This window comes from Megalops cyprinoides, chromosome 9 (genome assembly GCF_013368585.1).
Source record: "Megalops cyprinoides isolate fMegCyp1 chromosome 9, fMegCyp1.pri, whole genome shotgun sequence".
Classification (NCBI taxonomy): domain Eukaryota; kingdom Metazoa; phylum Chordata; class Actinopteri; order Elopiformes; family Megalopidae; genus Megalops; species Megalops cyprinoides.
Window position 1 is genome coordinate 28,486,150 of NC_050591.1, and position 18,860 is coordinate 28,505,009.

The following is an 18,860-nucleotide window of genomic DNA, read 5'->3' on the forward strand; positions in this document are numbered from 1 at the left end:
CTAGTGTGAGACAGGACAGACATTACTTGGGGCCTGTGTGTTGGTTTGTCCTTACATCTGAGAGATACATGTATTTACGGTTTTAATTTCCTCCACTTACCATGAGGTTGGCATTAGCACAAATAATGATAATAAAAGTTTAATAACAAAACTATCTTTAATTAATGTAACATAATGGACAAAGTGCATTACAGTTACACTGATCAGGGGTCTACAGCTCATTCTGAAATGCTTCCAGTGTACCTTTTAGACTTGGCTACTTATCTGTTTTCTGCTTCAAAATCAGTTTTGTGCTTGGAAGTCATTCCTGTAATTAACATAGCCCCCCATAATTCGACAGTGAATACACAAATCTAAAACAAACTGTATCTGGCTGCCACGGCAACATTTGTTTCTTCACAGCACACCCCAGAGACATCACTTCTTAAATTGCCGTCATCAATAAAAGATGTCTGCGGAACCAAATCGCACTTAGAAAAGGCAACCAGAAACAGCAGGCCCTCATCTGCTCTCAATGCTACCAGTTTATCAATGAATATTCCTCATTAATGATGCAGACGGAGCAACTTGTGGCAAAAAAAACCCAAACATTAGAATAACTAATTTCATTGATGTGGCTCTGGGCAGTACTTAAAAAACAGTTGTTGAACTGTGTTTGGCAGGAAAGCGCAAGCCCCTCCAGAGTGTCTGTGGAGTTGGTGGTCACTCCACGAGGGAAGAATTGTGGCAGAGATCACATTACCCTCCCCCGCCCCCCAGTAAGCACCCAATTATCATCTCGACTCGGCTCATTTCAAAGCCCCGTTCCGACATCACAGCGTGCTAATGGCTTAAAGAAAGAAAAAAAAACCAGAACTATCTAACGACATTACCATTTCAAACAAATAGATCTCTTTAGTGTTGAGGAGACTGAAGAGGGGGCCAGTGCTTTGGGGGAATAGAACCGCTTCACTTTACACCACAGCAGTCTCTGCTTATAGATCTGTGGATATCTTGCAGGGACGTAGGAACAGGGACGCAATGCACATATTTTTACAGATATACTATAAGACCTACAGAAATATTACATTGATGATAATGATAAAAAAAATCTTTCATAAATAGCAAGCCACCTTGAAGTGTGTATTGCAAGTTTTTAGGAGTGGTGGTTTATGGCCTCTTTGAGGTAGTTGAGTGAGTGCTATAGGTGTTTATTGGTCTCAGAAGATGAATATGAATTATGAAAAGGAGACCACCCTTAATGCTCCAAGGAATTAATTTGTGTCGTCATAGCAGGGCTTCCCGTTCCCTATTGCTTTTAATGACCACACTGCCAGCTCTAACATAGTCAAGAGCCAATAAGGGCTAAAAAAAAGCCTGTACAATGCATTATATCTCAGCGTGATTCTATGTGGGAAGCTGTAAGGACACTTTTTATTCCTCAGTCTCTTTTCACACATGAAGCCACTATAGGCAAAGGAAACAAAACTGTCAAATGAGGGTCTTATAGATGTAACAAGTGGTACCTTGAGCACATGAATACCTTTGACACAACTGTGAGTCGGGCAAAGAGGCATGGTACCGCACCAACGAGGGCAACCCAGAAGGCCTGACACAGGGTCACATTTCTCATATATTACAGTGGGCTCTGATGGGTATTGTACCTCTGCGATGGTGATACAGTCTGGGTACAGTGTGTGCAGAATGTGGTTGGCCACCATCAGGTAGATCAGAGAGTCTTCATCAACATGCAGGCCAAAGTACTCCGCATAGTCTCCAGAAAACGAAACGCCTGGACAATAAGTAAGAAAATGTGGGGGGGTTGGGGGGGGGACGACATAGGACATATGAGAGAGAGTTCTTTTTTGGCTTGCAAAATCAATTATGTTTTTCTGCTTCCTGAACATGTAAAACAGAATCAAGCGCACGGCCTTTTATTTGCACTTCAAGGTCTCCAGTCTTCAATAATTACAGCCAGATTTAAAAGCACTTTCTTTGTTTTTTTGTTTTTATTTCATTCTTTTTTCCTGCAGTTTTATTAGAACTGTGCAAGATTGACATGTATGCCTGTAAAGAGAATGCACATATCCTTTTCAGACCAGTGCCAGCCTTTCAGAGTAACAGCGAATGAGACGTGGAACAAAGCCCGGGTGACGACAGGCATTACGCAACGTTTCATGTCATTCACAGTGGCTCAGAAAACGGAATTGATTTACCGATCCCATGGTGATGGTACAACATGGAGGTCACACCGTCGAACCTGAAGCCGTCGAAGCGGTATTCCTCCATCCACCAGCGCAGATTGGACAGGAGGAAGCGCAGCACCTCCCAGCTTGACGGAGAGAGAGAGAGAGAGAGAGAAAGAGAGAGACAATCAACACAACATTGTTACATTAAATATCTGCTTGTACGACCCCCACAACCCCAGCTCACATTTTACTTATTAATCCGCTTGCAGAACTTGACTTTAACAAAAGCGACCAAGCACTTTACCCAGTTGTGCAACCATAGTGCTCCATTTGATTTCCAAGCCTACAACCTTCTGGCTGCAAATCAAGCTCCAAAGGTATACATCACACTGTACACCAAACAGCACACCCAGGGTGTTCATCTGCTGAGGAGCGCTGACTGTAGAACTGACAGCCAGGAGTGTTCCAAAGGAGTCACATAGGCTGTGACAAACTGTTCACACATTCAGCATCAGATGGTTTTTCTAGATAATTCCGTGCTGAATATGGTACAGTGTCCTGCACTAACATTCACACCTGTGGCACACTGTGTGAGTAACACTGAAAATGACATGAGGCAGATCCATCCTCCATTTGCTGTGCTGTAACACTGGTGTCTCAGAAAATAAATTATTATATAACAGGTTCTGTTAATAAATTTTACCATTTGCTTAATTTACTTGTCTCGTTTAAATAAGAAAGCTGGATTCAGTCACCCTTGCCGTTTATGGAAGTGAAATCAGTGGCTTTTATTGTACTGCTCACTGACTGCACTCAGACTATGCTGTCATTGGACAAGGACTGAGGACAGAAGGTCCATTCTGATGAACAGCATTTCATGTAACAGCAAAACAGATCAACAACACACTTGCCTGTCTATAGGACCAATGACACACTGTGCTCTTTTTGGCCTGGACGTTTCGTGTTTCCTTCTGTCTCATGACCCAACAAGACACAAGGCTGAAACCAAGTTTCCACCCCCCCCCCAAAAGTGGTATATGTTCTCTTGTGACGCAACTCAGTATGGAGGCATGCATTTCAACATATCAAGTATCGCTTGCTGCTTATGTGTTGATGACCACAGACCTTTATCTTTCTCGACATCAGCAACAGCCGCCTATGTCATGTTTGTTTTAAAATAACTCATGCCAAATGTACGGATATATGATGAGGTAATAAATCTTAATGTTTACACTTATTTTTGTTTTGGAGAGACAACAACAAAAACAAGTGGTCAATCATGTTGATGGCATGCAGATCTGTAATATAGTACAAACAATTTTGGGCTATTTTGGTCTGTTTTCTACTTGATTCATCCCGGTAAAAGACATCCCTACTAATGCAGAACAAACCAACTCTGTACTCTCCATCAAGGTCAATCTGACCTTCAGCTGACCTACAGGAAGTTCAATACATATTCAGCTTCAGAAACCTCTCTGTATCGACTAAACCGATAGCTTTTAGTCTCCTGAGCCCACGAGGAGATCCACGATACTTTGATGTGTGTACAGATTTGTGGAATAGCTGATGCCTCCACAGTCCATCTCTCACTATGAGAGGTCCACTACAGCCTTTATTGATTTCCAATCCACAGGTTGGTTGATGGTCTTTGGATCGGAGGTAATGCTACCAGTCAGCCTGGACACTCTGTGGTGATCTCAACTGATGAATGCCCATCAAGTTAATTCCTTTGTTATTGCCCCCACATGGAAAACCAGTACATTACTGATCCATTAATGCACACAGCAGCTCCTTCATGGCAGTACATTTGAAGGGATAAGGATACCAGATACCAGACTGATGGTGGTCTGTGGGCTTCACTGAACTGGAGGCCCAGAGCTAATACGGTTTTCATGAATATTTATTTGTTGTTCAAACGAAAGCAAACATATGAAGAGCAGAAATATATTTAAAATATTAATAAAGACAACAACAACATACAGCAATATATAAATTATACTAATGTTCCATTATGCATACATACACTCATTGCAAATGCAATACCTTGTTTTCTGCTGTACACAACAGTGAGACAAAATAATATTTGGCTTTTCGTTTATCACAGTTGCTATAGTGGTTCCCAGCACCCCCAGCATCTGTCCCACTGGGTATAATTAAGGAGTAATGGTACTAGTAAAGTGCTCTGATTCAGGAGAGATGCTCCTCTGTGTGCATTTGCACAGGCAATTTGAGGCTGCTTATTCCTTGTCAGATGCTGAGTAAAAGCCATTTACAGATGTAAGTCCTTCAGGAACATGAAGAGGGGAGTTTTCACCTCTTTATCATTCAAATGTGCCTGGCTAATCCATTTGGATCCATTAAGTTCAACTGCCATACATGACATAGTCACTGTGTAGCAAATGACAAACCTCACGATTATGAATGATATTAAAACAAAACCAAGTGATGAATTAATTACATTGCATTATCCAATGTCCCTTTTTGGCCACAGACTTCAGGATCTTTTTAAAGAGTTGAAATAAATTGCGAATGCCTGACATGCAGGAAACAATGGTCAAATACATCTTCCATTACTTTACAGTCAGAGCTGGTACATCCAATTTGATGGCTGCGCAATTGTGCAGCCTGAAAGTACAATCCATGACTCAATCCCAATTCCAGGAACCAGTAACTTCCATTTTTGAGACGTGTGTCTTTATTCTCCTGAACACAACCTGTTCTGCAGAGATCTGTGGTGCTGAAATCTTGCAATTACAGAAATGTGCATGAATAATAAGATCAATTCAAGAGTCTCTTGTGGGTGTGAGCTGAGAAATAAACATAAACAATTTAATATGATCCCGTCCACAAAGAACCCCAGTGCCCTGGGCTGCCTACTTGGAGAGTCCGTTCAAGGCGCGCGCACAGCTCTTCTAAGGTATCCCAGCTTCCCCTCAACTCTGCAGGCATGACGGCAGCTTGTTGCCATAGAATGCGGATCAACACGTCCTTTTTTTTTTTTTTTGGTGTGAAATGTGTAATGCATGCAAAAGCAGGCATCTGGCCCATGGAGGCCAAATCGCAGGCTGAAGAAAACTGCTTGAAGAGGAGAGAATTTGGAATGTTTAGCACCTGCAGGCTGACACAAAACTGATGCTTTCCGCACATCAGTAAATGGCAACCTTCCCTTCCTCGTTTGCACAAGCCAGTGATGTCACTCCACATAGAAAGTCACAAAATTAGAGGATTAATAATGCCCCAGAAAGCATTGTCCAGATTCATTGTATCATCTGTTGTTTCTACAATTCTACCTCTGGCTCTTATATAAGGTGGCTGTCTGACAATTTACTCTACTAATCAAAACACAACATGACACAACAAGAAAACAAGAAAAGAACAATTACAAATAGAAATGTGCATGACATGGAAAGCTGAACTGTACACCTACATAATCAAAACCACAAGATATTATTCCCAGTGACCATTTCTGTCGCTTATCATTCCGAATGTATGAGTTAACCTCCACAAAACCTGAATCTCACTCATCTCACTCATTTTTCAATCACACGATAGTCTGCCAAAGATTCGAAAATCAGACAGGACGAAAACTAATTTCAATTCAGCAGTCTGAAGCATAAGTTTGGAGGGGGTATTATCAATGCCGGCCATATAGATGAACTAGGCAATTGCCCAGGGCGGCACTTTAGCAAGGGTGGCAAAATGTGTGCCAACCAGGAGCCAATTAGTCAAAAAATATGAGTTCACCTGTGACAATGGGATGGAATCAGTTTTTCCCAATGCTTTTATAGTATTACGAGTGCTACTCACCCTCCCCGTTTCAGTTGCTTCAGGAGAACGCAGTTTCTCAAAGTTGAAAATAATAAAAAACTACCTCCGCAGTATGATGAAACAAGACAGACTTAATGGGCTGGCAATAATCTCCATAAAGCGTGAACTGGCACAGAGAATCGAAATAGAGGGTACAGTTAAGACCTTTGCTGCGATGAAGGCCTGCCGTGTACACTTTTGAAAAGTAAGTTAAGCTTGTTGTTTAAGTTGCTGAATCTGCTAATGATATAATGTGCTTGTGCACATTTCATGTGTGTGTTTTACGGGAGATATTTGTGGGAGATATTTGCACTGGTATTATTTAGTTTGAGGAGCTGAAATTGGATTATTTGGAAAATAGCTGTGCTGTCATGACTCTGCTGTAAAGAATTTGGAACCAGGTTATTGGAGTTATTATGCAGACCTGTTTGGTGCGTTATTTGTATATGGATCTGCAAAATGCCCCCATATTGCGTCATGCATACTATAATTTTGTTGACACTTTGAGCACACTAGTGTTGCACTAGACTATTTGCGTTATGTGTATGGCATATTGGCGTTTGTGTGTTGTTGCTGGCTTTTGCTTTATGTATATGGCATATTGGCCTTTGTGTGTTGTCGCTGGTATTGTATGTTGCAAATAGAGGGGCAGCATAACTGTTTTTCGCCTAGAGCAACAGAAGTGCATGCGCCAGTCCTGGGTATTATTCATCTAGATTAATATTTAAGAAAGAATTGAATATATTCCAGCTTGCGCTGCCAAATCTATGATAGCATATATACAAGGAATCTAAACCTTCAAGATGTACAACAAATGAACTCTGCCAGCTACATCGCAGCAACACTGGTAAATGCAATTTCACCCATTGATATAAGTTCCCCTGCAATATATTATCTAGTGTGTGCATTTTTTTGTACTATTTTTTTTCCACGATTTGTTCCTGCTGAAATGTGGACTTGGGCCCGGGTGTGAGGAATGCCTTACTGCAGTGAAAAGCTGGTGTAGATATTGAGATTAGCGTTTCATAAATAAAAGGTGCGGAGCGGCACACTGCATCGCTATACGGCCCATCTCCAGACGTGGAGCCTGTTCCGATATGATAAGCTCATGGGCGTGCTGGTCAAGCGCTCCCCTCACGATAAATAGATTATGGCTTCCTCATGCTTGCACGGGGAGAACAAAGGCCTCAAACACAATGAAACCTCATGAGAACAAGATAATGAGCAGAGAGAGATGGAGGCCCGCGATAAAAACCAAACTGTCTCGTTAACCCCTCTCCATTGTTATTATTCAAAAAAATTCCACCCAACAGGCTACCGCCGTACTGAAAGAAACAAGCAGTAATTGCAAGGACAGAGGAGTGCTGTAGCATCCCTCTTCCAATGCAGAGGGAAGGTCGTTATCATCAATGCTTTTCAAAGTTGCCTCGGTGAAGGAAGCAACTCGTAAAATTAGCATAACAGTCATTTTCAAATAAATATTCTCAAAAAAAAATTTCAACTCATCACATTTGAACGTATATTTTAAACAGCTATACAAGTAATGGCCAGGATTGGGGCCCAGTGGTTCAAACAGCACAAGAGGTGACCAAAAACTTTTAACTCTTTCCTGGTTTGGTTCCTCAGGGGACCACTGCTGATGTACCCTTGAGCAAGGAAAGTAATTTGAATGGTTTCAGCAAGTCCTCCAGTTGTAAAAAATGATGATTAACTATGTAATTTGCTCTGGATTAGGGCATCTGTTTTAATGTAAATAAAAGGAAGGCTGAAAAATCATCCTTCCAATATTTGTACCCTAATTTGCATGTTTGCTGTTTTGAGAGATCCAACCAAACATGTCTGTTGTCTTCATTTGAGTATTTATTTCTTAAAGAGAACAATACCTGGTATATAAAAAATAATATATGAGATATGCAATTAGTATTCCAACGTATTTTTAGTAATGAAGGTAATCTGAGTTGTCTGGAAAGGATAAACACGTAAATATAATGCGTATTGTGATCAGGTGGGGGCAGTATGTACCTAGATGGACAATGGCTTCAAGGGTACAACCTTACCCTGGGATGAAGGGTAAACTGCCACTCTTAGAAAGGGGGTGGGGAGGATGATCTATGCCCTAGTATCCTTTACATTAAACCTGAGCTACAGATAAGAACAAATAAATTCTAAAAACTTGACAGGTCATTCCATGGAAGGTGTGACACTCAAACGATGGTGCCTGGCAGGGTGATGGATGCTGCACGGTTATTGAGCTGTAAGCACAAATAAAGCACATTGCACCAAGGGCTGCAGCATCCCCCGAGACCAGCGTGGCACCCTTTCTCCCCACACCCCGACCCCAACGCCCCTATTTGGGAAGCAGACATGTGCAGGGGGTACAGGCGACAAGTCACTCCTAGATCCACAACAAGCAAGTGGGAAACAAAAATGTTTGCTGCGCCACTCCAGCACCACAGCGGGGGGTGTTGTCAGATTAACGTCCACCAGATGTTCTGCCATGTTGCCAGACATCATGCTGTCACTGGCTTCTCCTCACTATGTCTCAGCACCCTCCTACAAGGCACTGCCCTGCAATGACCATCAAACTATCTGAAAAGAGGGTCTGAAGATATCTTGGATCTGTATTAATAAAGAACCGAAACAGACATTCCAAAGTGTGTAGTGGTGTATGTGGTAGATAAGAGTCTTCAGTGCCTTTCTCCTGAGGTGTTCTCCTAGGTGTACCTGCATGACCTACGACTAGCTATGTCTCTCCGATCACTGTCCTTAAGCTGATGCAGACAAAAAGAGATGGGCAACAAAATATTAATTCAGTCCCATTATCCTTAAAATTGCAATTATATTTTGAATTTGACAGACTTAAGACTTTTAAAAATATAAAAACAATATAACATATAAAAATGACTGTGCAAGATAGTAACCTAATAACCAGTTCTGTAAGGCTCATTAGGAAGGAAGGGGGGAAGGACGCGGAGAATATCAATAACAGCAGCTAGCTTTATGTTAATGAAACTGATGATTATGGAGCTTCAGAACATATTTTAGCCGATGGAAGCAATAATACACATAAGAGAACAAGAGAAGCCATCCAGCATTCCAAAGAAAAAATATTTAAACAGTATTTTTTTTTTAAATAAAGTGACTTGCTAATGTCTAAATTGAACTGTAGTGATCAAAATTAAATTGCCTCATGCAGCATATTCTTGTATATGTGGACCTGATAGAACGCACAGGATATATATGTTATATATAGAGATTGATTATGCTGGGACCCTACATCAAGCCTGCCGGAAATATCCCATCAAAACACCATGATCCAAACGGACAGCATTTTCAGTGGGCGTGAGCTTGGCTGAACAACCTTTGCAAGTATTGAATGACTTGTTGGATTAATTTACTCCTTTTCATGTTGTGTCCTTGGGCACCTTTGATAGCCTTTTAGGACAACTGTGAAAGACAATTAATGGAGCCACTGTATGTTTCAGGGCTAGCTAGTCTTTCAAAAAAAAAATAAAATGAAAACACCTTTCATAATCAGAATCTCCAAGTCAAGGTGGGTTAGAGCGACATAATACAAAGCAAGAATCGCTTCTATGGAGAAAAAAACTTCACTCACTTCTGTGTCGATTGTCCAGGAGTCCAATTAAAAGTCTAGCCTCAGGTATTTGGTAATTGTGCACAGACGGTCCCTCAAAAGACAACTATTTAATTCCCATTTGCTTTTGAAAAAAGAAAGGTCTTTCTGCAATGAAAGAAGTGGACTACAGAGGCAGAAAAAGAAGCAAGCCTTTCTAAAGTGTACGCGGCTGCAGACCATTTGAAAGGAACTGGAGCCTGTCTGTAATGCTGATTAGATAGCAATTATACTAATCAATGATGCAATCAATGTACCTGTGTCTGCAGTAAGGACACCCACATTCACCATGGAGATCTACACAAATCATGAATCTAAGGCCTGTAGGAGTTCATATAAATCAAGGTACTGTCATGTCCACACCAATTTCCTTCCCAAAACTCTTGCATTTCTTGCAATATTGACATATCATTACTTGGCATCAAACTTTGCAGTGCCGGTTGTACCCGGATGCACATTTTGACACATTCCAAGTGGCAAGTCATGATACCCGTCCCATAAAAAACTGAAAACTCGTTTTTTTACAGATTTTTTTTAGATTGTTTCACCCATTTTCAGTATACTTCAGTATACTATAAATTATGACATTGATTCAGAAAGTTCACTTGATTTTGTACAGTTCAATAAGATATTTGTTTTAATGGGCCAAAAAATTAAAAAAGGATGAAAATTGAATATAAAAAAGAGTGCACTGCACAACAGATCAGGCGTAACAGGTACAACAGGTGCAACAAGAGCACCAGGGCTTTTGACAATAATACATTTCTCACCTTACCATGTGTTATGTGACTGTATTGTAGCCAGTAAGGTCACAGAAAACAGTTTCCTGAATGCAAAGCCTGTAAAAGATGAAAACTGGAGTGCTACTCGAGAAGAAATAAAGTAGAGTGCCATTACTACAACACCGTTATCTGCTAACGTTCAGGATTGTAATAATATACTTCTCTGAAAAAAAAGACAATTATCAACCCATCCTTTGTGCAAATAACTTGACACATGAGTGGCTAATTTCGCAGAATGAAACATGAATGATTCAGCATCTAATGATACACCCACCCCACAAAAACTGGCATCTCAGGCAGACTCCATCCACTACATTCCAAGCATTTCTGCTGTATTTCAGAATTAGAGACAACATAAATTCACAATATCTACCAACTCCACTCAAAGACATTTCCATCACCAATCACCAAACTCAGTCAGTTTCAAATATTTCAAGCTGACTGATACCAAAGCCATCTCAGCAGAGAGGATAGATAATCACAATTCCAAGTGCTGTAACCATAGAACAAAACGGGTAGGATTGATATGATGAATACACACTGACGGTGGCTCTATCCAAATAGCATTGGCTTGAAAAGCACTTAACAAATCACTCCTTCCTCTCAGCTGTACACTCACATATCAGCCCAGATGCCTAAGGAGATTTATTTACAGCAGCATGGAGTCTGCGGCCTAGCATCGGCTCATCTTGAAGATTAGCAGGGTGTTGGCTGATTTGTCACTATAGAGTAGCGAGACACCTGCATTGCTTTGGCAGCTCCGGAGGAATCGAATTACACCGCAGCCCATGCGGTGGCAGTGTTGAAATGTGGCATTCAGCGAAGGTGCAGTAACACAAAGTCCACCAGATGATTTTTTTTCTTTCCCCAGTGTTAATACATGGTTGGCATATTCCATACGTGACCATACCTTTGATTCTTTGTCGAGTTGGTTTAGGTGATGGTTTTGTTTTTTTTTTTTGTTTTTTTTTTACACAAGGTGACCAACAAATGTTTTGCAGTACAGTCTTACTGAGCAGAGATGTGCTGTCAAAAAGACCTTGAACCTGTATTTCAGCAACGGCTCACTGGTCATCAGTACCACAGATCAATATAATTATCATGACATATAAAAAAACTGCAATGACTAAAACTGAAAAGGTGACCTCCACCTTTGGAACACCAGTTGAATAACCTTTTGCATTAGATCCCAGACAGCAGGGTCTGTGAGGGGAAAGGGGAAAGGAAAAGGCAGCTCGTCTTAAGTCATTCAGATTCTCTGAAGCTATTAAGATCATTGTGACAGGCTTCTCATCGCTGATATGAAAGCCTGTTGATTACAAGAGCTATTAGATAGGATTCACTGCTAGGTTCTTGGCTGCCTGCTGCGATTCATCACCACAAAAGCGAGTCATGAAAAAAAAAAAAGAAAAAAAAAAAGCTTGACACAAAGACGCATTAACAGCAACAACAACAACAACCGCAGCGGCGAAATACGAAATGACTGAAGGAACGACACTCCTCTGGGTACCAACAAACGACTTAAGATGCCTCTAGTTATGGCATATGCCTGCTCCAAATCTAATGACTCCACCGGATACCAGGGGAGCTCAATAAGTGATGAAACGAAAGCCCCGTTTTCCTATTACAGTCCCTCTGCCTGACACTAAACGGCGTATAATTTATTGGAAGCCGTGGTTCTCAGTGCGTGCTTATTAAACGCGGGTTCAAAAAGGCATTCGATAGACCCAGGAGTAGCTCCTTTCCCTTTTTAATGTGTGGAAGAATAATTTCCTAGCAACGGAAGAAGGACAAAAAACATTTTATTAACAGGGTCCGAAACAACGCCAATCGATAGATGTGGTTTGTGCAGCAAATTGTCAAGGTCAAAAGCTGCCAGCGATGAAAGTGCCACGACTGTGTACACTATATATCTGCCCCTGGAAAAAAAAATATAATAATAAAATGGCACTGCCCTCCCTCAGCACAAAATGGAGGACATATTCTCTTTAAAATGCATCTGTGCTTGTTTTATGAGAACATAAAACCCAGGGAATGTGTTGGCTTGAACCTACTGAGTATTTTTAAATTAGTCTTGCAGACCGAGGACACAGCTAGGGTTTTGAAACATTATTTTTGCAACACATTAGACTGAATTACTTTCAAGAATTAAAGCAATACACAGGTTAAATGATAATTATAGGTTAAACTATCTAATATTATTTTACAAAGTATTTTGCCAGAGTTTATATGATGTCCGGCCCACAGCTGAAAATAGGAAGCATTTCCATGGAGTTTTCAGTTTCAATTATTAGCACTAACTCCCTATCCGTTATCAACCCTTGTCTGTTGGTGTAATGTCACCATATCCTGAATATTGTAATCAAACTCAATAAAGTGACTTAATTAAAACGAGGGTTAGATTTTGGATACTATGAGATCAGAAGCAAAAAAAAAAAAAAACAATCACATGTAATACTGATTAATAGGGAGACTACTGCCTCTCAGATGCTCTCCCAGAACAAAGAGTGGAGGGAGCGTATTACAGGAATTGTGATGAAGGCAATGGAGAATTACAAGTGCCACAGCTTAAGAGAACATAATGAAGATACAGCTTTAGAAGAGAAGAGTAATGAAATGACCAATACTATTGAAGAATTAACTGACAAAATCGTTTTCCCTCATCAGCGTCCTTAAGGAAAGTGCACAAGCATGCGCATTTGCAGGTTTGAAATAATAAGATTGAAGTCCTTAAGCTAGAATGATTTAAATAATAACCACTCTGTCAGCCTTATCAATCTAGGCCTAAATTTCCCTCAGTACCTCAGAAAGGTAAATATGTTTAAGCTTGGTCTCCTTTCTTGCATTGAGATATAGTAGCTACCACAGTATGGAGAGGGTCAAAGCTGAGTGGACGAATTAGTTGAATCAGCTGCCCTTCCCCTTCCAGAGACTTCCAGGGAGCTGCTGGTAGAGGGATAGCTGCATTCATATTCAATGACAATCAATAAACAACGCATGACCCAAACAGGCTCAGAGCATACTCACACTGCACGTTTGATGTGCAAAAAAACATAGCAAGATGCATTTGAATTGGAGCATGAACCTCTAACTCAGACAAAAATGATCCAAACCTTAACAAAAACCCTCCTCCATCTGCTTGACGAAGAAGCTTGGAAAGCATTCTTCATGACCACAGTGAGGTCTCAGAAACAAACCACAGATCTTGAGTTGAGTTCCTTTCTTCTCTCGGGTGTCACTACTTGGGCTTTAATTAGCTAGCTATCCAGTTGTGTTTTTTTCTTATTCAAGTAAGCTGTACACTGTAGTCTTGGCAACATGCCATCATCTGTACAGATAGACTGAAGTTTTTCTGCACAGGATATGAAGAGCTGTGCATCTGTTAAGTGTACTGTCCCCAAGCTCACTACTGCTAGGTGTGCATCAAATACTATCCCCATTCTCCTGACAATCATTCCTTATGCTGTCTACAAATGCAATGGAGATGATAAAAATGACTTTTATTGCATTTTTAACCAATATCATGGGGAAAGAGTGTATGGGTGGCAGTGTAGCATAGTGGTTAAGGAGCAGGACTCGTAACTGAAAGGTTACTAGTTCAATCCCCGCTGGGACACTGCTGCTGTACCCTTGGGCAAGGTACTTAACCCACAATTGCCTCAGTAAATATCCAGCTGTATAAATGGATAACATTGTAAAGAACTGTAACCTATGTAAGTCGCTTTGGATAAAAGCGTCTGCCAAGTGAATAAATGGAAATGGAAACAAGGTAGGGAATCTAAAAAAGCAAACTCAACCTAAAAAACCCTCCATCAATGTGCATCTGTTACATTTATATACTAGAGTGTGTGTGTCTGTGCAATTAACCTGCTGACACTTTCTTTTCAAATGAATCAGAATCAACTGACAACCCATGAGATGAAGGAATGTACTAGTTATACTACACCGTACAAATATACAACCTTAGATTTCAGTCGTCCATTAATTCAAGGTCACGCTAGGTATTTATTCTTTCACACTGAAATGTCACAGTCTTTGAAGTCCAATGGAAATGGGTGATTACTTTTCACAAGCATTTTTATGCAATGTTTAATGTGCCCCTTACACAAAAAATAGAACATTTTTGAATGTGCAACATACTTGAGCAGAACCAGTGGCTGCTTGTAGAAGCATGATAATATTCCAGTACTGGACAGTATATTCACAAACTAAAAGTATGATCGGTTTATTCTGTTCATTCCGAACACAACATTCCAAATAAGGCAGGATTCCTTAAGGGAAAACTCCGAATTAGAGTTGCAGCATATTCTGTTAACATTTCTACCGACAATACATCATGGAGGTGACTGTAGGCATACACAGGAATACACAGGATGTATACGTATGAAAGTGACTTTGTGGGTGTATTTATTTTTAGTGCTGAAATGATAATGAAATGCATAATTTCCTCACAAACACATCTCGCTCTCATACTCCACACGCCCTCCCACTTCCCTTCCCACTGCCTCTCTTCGGCAGAAGACCCATTGGGATTCAATTAAATCTAGTTAAGAGAGATTTGTTGGACTGCAACAACAACAACTCTTATGGGCTGAACTTTACAGACTTAAAATGTACTTCTGACAACTCATAAATAATTAAGTAAAATGTGTTGGAGATGGAGGAAACAAATAAACAAAAACAAACACAAATGGGGTAAAAAGCGGAATGTAGGGATCTGAACACACGTTCGATTAACACACCAGTTACCCACTGCTGCCAGCAGTGTGTACGTTCATCCGCGTATGTTCACCGTATGTTCGTCACGACGTGCAAACGCCTGCTGATGCCATCCACCCCTACAGAGGCCAAGCAGAAGGGATCCAAAGATGGGCAGCACTGCACTGCTGCATATACAACGCGTACACTGCACACTGCACCTCCCCCATCTACAAAGAGGGGGATCAAACAACTTCTATACCATGATGCAATGCTAACCCTACCAACTTCTATAAACTTGCACAAACAGCTTAGTTACTAGTTTATTAATTAAAGCCAATGGATTGGGTCCTGTGGAACAGCAGAACACGGTCTGCATGCATAAATGGTGGCGGAGTTCCGCCAGCCTTTGATTAGGACCGAGAGGGCAGGCCCTGAAACAGCACTGCTATGGGAGAACAGCAGGCAACAAAGGCTCAGAGACGGGAGCAGTGATCAAGAGAACTTCGTCGCGTAAAGACAAAGAAGACGGAACACTAAGCTTGATTTAATTTCATCCTCTTCCTTATAAACAACTTCAGCTGTTTTTCCCATCATGTTAAGTTTGCTTGCAAGCTAACACTGTTTATTATAGAGCCTGGATATGCTGTGTACAAACTATATTTCCAAGTATTTTCTGTTTGTTTTCCCATACATGCACACGGTCACTTGACTTACACAATTCATGTAAAGGGAGCTGTTTGCTAAGTTCTAATTGTTTGCTTCAACTGAACAGACCAGAAGTGATTACATTAAGAGGGGGAAAAGCACATAGGAAAACTATGTTCTGATAAACCAACTGTATTTTTCAAGCTCCATAGACCCCAGCAATTGAATTCAAGTGAGATCAACTTTCTGACACCATGCCTGATTCAGGTTTATAGATCTATAGGTGTATAGTTCTCATGATTTTTCCTCTTTTGGAAATTTAATAACTTAAAGAGTACAGCTTGGGCTGCGATTTTATCCCCCCCACGCAAAATAATTGCTGAAATAAGATCATTTTAACTTGGAACAGTGTTTGTATTATTTTTGTCTTTCCTCTACTTAAACTTTCCTGAAAACTGCAGAGGGTGGCTTTGAACTCTAGTTTTAGAAATTGGAACATAGGAGGAAGACGCTTTTTTGAACGTAATGTGCTTACTGGTGCAAACAGGATTACTGGCCCCTCTGCAAAAAGGGCTTCATTATCTGGTACCACAGAGTTCTTCTTTCAGCATGTTTTGTGTCTTTATTGCTCCCATGCGTCTGCTTGTGCACAGAAAGGTGATTTGTAACTGTGACACAACACACCTCAAAAGATCAATAATTTTAAGTAAAACATTATATCTTGTAAAAGATATATATGCTCCGTGAAAATGAAATGCAGCAAGGTGAACTAACCTGCTCACCTCTCTGTTCCTCAGAAAGGCGCTGTGCAGGAGGCCGTAATTGCCTGCTCACAGCAATTACGAGAGTTTTGCTGCATTGAAGCATATTGAACCTTGTGCCTCAGACAGATAGAACACATCTCTACCGAATGAGAATGAAGAACCTGGTTGTGGCCAGTGTACAGACTGTATCTGTGACCTGTTTGTGTGGCCCAGTGTATACTCGCATTCCTCGCCATGCCACAGCCTCAGTCCACTGCATTCTCCCCAGGAGCAGATTCAGATTCAACTCAGTTTGTGCTGTTATATTACATTACATGCATTTAGCAGATGCTCTTATCCAGAGCGACTTCCAGCACAATAGAACATAAGTGTATCCTTTCAAATTAAACAAGCAACAGTGTCAGACCAGGCTAATAACACTCCCAGACCAGTTAGTGTAAGCATAACACTATTCAAGCCCTACCACAAGTTAACGTGTGCAACCTGACTAGGCAACAGAATCCGAGCACACTACATTAGTCACTGTTATGGACAAAAAGGTTAAAGTTAACTGAATCTTAATAACAAAGACATGTTTCATTCTCCTAATAGTGAATCTGCATTAATAGTTCAAAATAACATGTCTATAAATGTTGTAAAGTTGTCCAGCTTACCAAACCTCCTGGCATTAATGATACTGAGGAAAATCCAAGTTTAAAGTAGACAAAGATGGCCAGCCCAAGTGCGTAATCACCACAGGAAATGTATGATTCATTTTTCTTAGTATTAATAGTCAAAGCTGCATTAATTCCACATGCCCAGGATATGATTTACAATACTTTCATCTTTCATTTCAGTGTATACACATATATAGTTTTTTTATTAACTATAAATACAAACCAAAACTGGATGGTGACAGAATAAACTGAAAGGAACATTAAGCATGTGTGAATCACACCTCACTGTGTATGTTTATGCCATTTTGCCATCATTAAATTATCATTATTTTATCTGTCTGGTTCAAGTTGGTCTACACTATGTGTGTTGAAAAGACTGGCAGCATAGTTATGTCCATTAAACCCATTAAGAAAATTATCCACATCCATATGAATCTAGTTCATATGCTATGACAGAATAGTTGTAGTTAAGCTTCCAAGTACAGCATAATATTACATTACCCATTACGTAAATTCGATCTTGCACAGCACAGACATAATGAATAACTCGAGTCTAAATTGTCCGCTGGCAAATGCAGATGACTTGGCAAGGCTTAAGCCAACCATTTAATGATATCCTTTTTGCTTAATGACGGCCCACATTATATGTGTGGTCACACAGCATGAGATAAACTTCAGGCTATTTTGGCTTTTCAGATTCATAAAACCTGGATGAGAGTAGGTTACTGCTTCATAAACAAATGAAAGCATTGATCACAAAATTGCAGCCACAAACAAATGTACAACACATTATTAACTACTGCATTTTAAACCCATGAATACAGTTTCAAGAAGATAAAGTTCCACTGACACCTCTAATGGGGGGACCATCAGAATAAAAATATTTTGCTGTATATTTATTTGAAGACCTCTGAAACTACATACTTGATCCAAAACCTGTTTAAACGTGTTCTCAGTGATGCTTAAAACTCTGGAATTAACTTGCAATCTATCAAACCCAATTTTGCCAAGGCAACAAATCACAGGGTCTCCTAGGATTATGCAAGGCTAAGTTTCACTTCAGATGGAAAACACAATGTCAGAGAACAGCCACCACTGTCAACCTCCTGCAAGGCAAACGGCAATGACCATAAACAATAAAAGTAATTCACCATCCCTCCACAAATCAGTTAAGTTTCATCAGCTTTTTTGACATGAAAACACAAAACATGTGTGACTTTGCCGTGTATTTCAAAAATGTCAGATTCAATGATTTCCGACTCTAATGATTTTTCTTGTAAAAAGGATTTTCAGTGCTAGTAAATGTATCTCTGTGTTATACAGTTTTCTCATGTCTGTGCTCCAGGTGAAGGCAAAACAGTGCTCATCTAGGTGAAACCATGGTTACTTTCAATGAACATGCATCAGAGAGACAGAGATACACAATGAAGAGAGTTTGAAGGATTCACTAGATTGCTACCATGGTCCAGAACCAGTGAGGAGAACACTGCAAACACCAGAAACCCAGATTTTTGTTAGGACCCTGGGTTTAGGTGCATCAACCACACAAGGAAAACAAAACCACAGCCCCAAAACAAACCCCATTTCATGTATAAGCAGAGCAGGCGAGCTCACACATCAGGCATCCTCATTTTATAAAAAAAGACACAAACGCAATATGAATAGACTAGACATTAAAGACCTAAAAAAAGAAGAAGAAAAAA

General features: G+C 40.4%; 1 protein-coding gene across 1 annotated transcript in view; it reads right to left on the reverse strand.

The window, feature by feature from the left end:
• The window catches only part of gbe1b (glucan (1,4-alpha-), branching enzyme 1b), a 124,091-nt gene that overhangs the window by 56,509 nt on the left and 48,722 nt on the right, over nt 1-18,860 (reverse strand). Inside the window, exons 8-9 of the mRNA XM_036537233.1 lie at nt 2,196-2,311; nt 1,644-1,771 (exon numbers count right to left, since the gene is read on the reverse strand). Coding sequence (XP_036393126.1) covers nt 1,644-1,771; nt 2,196-2,311 — 244 coding nt within the window. The remainder of the gene's footprint in view (nt 1-1,643; nt 1,772-2,195; nt 2,312-18,860) is intronic.